Source organism: Odocoileus virginianus, unplaced genomic scaffold (genome assembly GCF_023699985.2).
Source record: "Odocoileus virginianus isolate 20LAN1187 ecotype Illinois unplaced genomic scaffold, Ovbor_1.2 Unplaced_Contig_149, whole genome shotgun sequence".
Taxonomy (NCBI): domain Eukaryota; kingdom Metazoa; phylum Chordata; class Mammalia; order Artiodactyla; family Cervidae; genus Odocoileus; species Odocoileus virginianus.
Genome location: NW_027224466.1, coordinates 13,795 through 16,730, shown reverse-complemented (window position 1 = coordinate 16,730; position 2,936 = coordinate 13,795). Strand labels below are relative to the sequence as shown.

General features: G+C 39.6%; 1 protein-coding gene across 1 annotated transcript; it reads left to right on the top strand.

Annotated features, from left to right (window-relative positions):
• Nucleotides 1-1,282: 1,282 nt before the first annotated feature.
• On the top strand, nucleotides 1,283-2,581 carry LOC110130247 (olfactory receptor 9G19-like). Its single transcript, XM_020882052.2, has one exon. The coding sequence runs from the start codon at nucleotides 1,649-1,651 to the stop codon at nucleotides 2,579-2,581; it is 933 nt and encodes a 310-aa protein (XP_020737711.2). The 5' UTR covers nucleotides 1,283-1,648.
• The last annotated feature ends 355 nt before the right edge of the window (nucleotides 2,582-2,936 follow it).

Below are 2,936 nucleotides of genomic sequence, written 5' to 3'. Positions count from 1 at the left end.
CTATGACTCTATTTCTGTCTTGTAAACAGGTTCATTTGTACTATCTTTAAATATATTTCATATAAGCAATATCAGATGATGTTTGTCTTTGTCTGACATTCTTCACTCTTTACGACAATCGACAATCTCTGGGTCCATCCATGTCACTGCAAATAGAATTATTTTGTTCTTCTTAATGGCTGAGTAATATTCCATTGTGGACTTCCCAGGTGGCTGTGTGGTAAAGAAAATGACTGCCAAACAGGGGACTCAAGTTTGATTTCTAGGTCGGGAAGATCCCTTGGAGAAGGAAACGGCAACACACTCCAGTATACTTGCCTGGGAAATCCCATGGACAGAGGGGCCTGGTGGGCTATATTCCCATGGGTTTGCAAATGAGTCAAACACAACTTAGCAACTAAAATAACAATAACAATAGTCCATTGTATTTCTGCATTACGTTTTCTTTGTCCGCTCCCCCATAAACAGTGCAGCCATGAGTCGGGAATTACGGTTTTCTTCAGGGATATGCTCAGGGGCAGAATTTCTGGGTCACGTGGGAGTTTTATTTTCAGGGGTTTTTAAGGAAACTCTTTAGTGTTCTGCCTGGTGTTTCCCTGGTGGCTCAGAGGTTAAAGCGTCTGCCTGCAATGCAGGAGACCTGGGTTCGATCCCTGGGTCGGGAAGATTCCCTGGAGAAGGAAATGGCAACCCACTCCAGTATTCTTGCCTGGAGAATCCCATGGACAGAGGAGCCCTGGTGGGCTACAGTCCATGGGGTTGCAAAAAGTCGGGCACGTCTAAGCGACATCACTTTCACTTTACTGTTCTCCATGGTGGTCATAGTAATTTACATTCCCACCAATGGTGTAGGAGGGTTTCCTTTTCCACACACTCTCTCTCTCTCTCCAGCATTTATTGTTTGGAGAATTTTTGATGCTGGCTATTCTGACTGGTAAGAGGAGATATCTTCTTGTATTTTTATTTGAATTTCTCTGATAATTAGCTATGCTGGGCATCATTTCCTTGCCTGTTGGTCATTTATAAGTCTTCTTTGGAGAAATGTCTGTGTAGATCTTCCTCTGATTTTTTTATTGAGGTTTCTGTTTGTTTTGATATCAAACTACATAAGCTGTGTATTTAGAGATAAATCCTTTGTCAGTTGGTTCATTGGCCAATGTTGTTTGTTTGTTTTTTTCCCCCCCTTTTGTGGGTTATTTTGTTTTGTTTTGTTTTGTTTATGGTTTCTTTTGGTATGCAAAAGCTTTTAAGTTTGCTTAAGTCCCATTTGTTTATTTTTGCTTTTATTTTCATTACTCTAGGAGGTGGATCAAAAATAATCTTATTGTGATCTATGTCAGAGTGTTCTGCCTATATTTTCCTCTAAGAGTTTTATAGTATCTGGTCTTACATTTAGATATAATCCTTTTTGAGTTTATTTTTGTGTATACTGTTAGAAATTGCTCTGATTTCATTTTTTTTCCCCATGTAGCTGTTCAGTTTTCCCAGCACCACTTATAGAAGAGACTATCTTTTTTCCCATTGTGTATTCTTGCCTCCTCTGTCTCAGATTAGGTGACCAGGTATGTGTGGGTGATATACTGATATCTTAAATTATGGCATATTTATTAATCCATTTACAGAAAGGAAGCATAGAAACCCAAAATCAATGGATGAGAAAAATTTTACCACAGTGAAGGAGTTCATACTTTTAGGATTTACGACAGACCCATGGTTACAAAGACTTCTCTTTTACATCTTCCTGATCATTTATATCATCAGTCTTTTAGGGAACATCACCCTGATTTCTCTGATCTGTTCTGATTATCGGCTCCATATACCCATGTATTTCTTCATTGGAAGTCTGTCATTCCTGGATCTCTGGTATGCTTCTGTCTATGCCCCCCAAATCCTGATGACCTGCATCTCTGATGACAAACGCATCTCCTTTGCTGGCTGCCTAGCTCAATTCTTCTTCGCTGCTGGAATGGACTACACTGAATGTTACCTGTTGGCTGCCATGGCTTATGACCGCTATGTGGCCATCTCCAACCCCTTGCTTTATTCCCAGGCCATGTCTCCAAGTTTATGTGCCAGTCTTGTTGCAGCATCATATTTTGGTGGCTTCGTGAACTCAACCATCGTCACAAGTGAAACATTTACCTTGAACTTCTGTGGGGACAATGTCATTGATGATTTCTTTTGTGATCTGCCTCCCCTTGTCAAATTGGCCTGTGATGTGAAGGAAAGCTACCAGGCTGTGCTCTATTTCTTGCTTGTCTCTAAGGTCATCACTCCCACTGTGTTTACCCTTGCCTCCTATCTCTTCATCATTGCTGCCATCTTGAAGATCCAGTCCACCCAAGGCTGCTCGAAGGCCTTCTCCAGCTGTGGTTCTCACCTGACAGCTGTCACCTTGTACTATGGGTCAATTCTCTTCATTTACTCCCGGCCAAGTACGAGCTATGCCCTGGAGAGGGATAAAGTGGTGTCTGTGTTCTATACAGTGGTGATTCCCTTGTTGAATCCCTTGATCTATAGCTTAAGAAATAAAGATGTTAAAGATGCCTTGAGGGAAATGATAGAGAAAGCAGTTTCATAAACAAAGTGTTTTTCTAATTTTTTTTATTTTTTACAAATTAATCTCTACATCATTAATGACATCTTGCAGTCTCAGAAATAAATAAAAAAGAAAACAAAGAAATTAGTAAATAATGTGGAAATACCAGCCTGTATTTTTTTTTTTCAGTTGACAATAATGTATGTGAATATGCTTTTGAAATAAATGGGCTGGATTCTGAGAATTTTGTGAGAGATTAGATTTCTAAAATGGTATTCATGGTTGCCTGCATATATACTATTTTAATCTAAGAAATCTTAATCTATGAAGTGAAGTGAAGCGAAGTGAAATTCATTCAGTCCTGCCCAACTCTTTGTGACTCCATAGACTATACAGT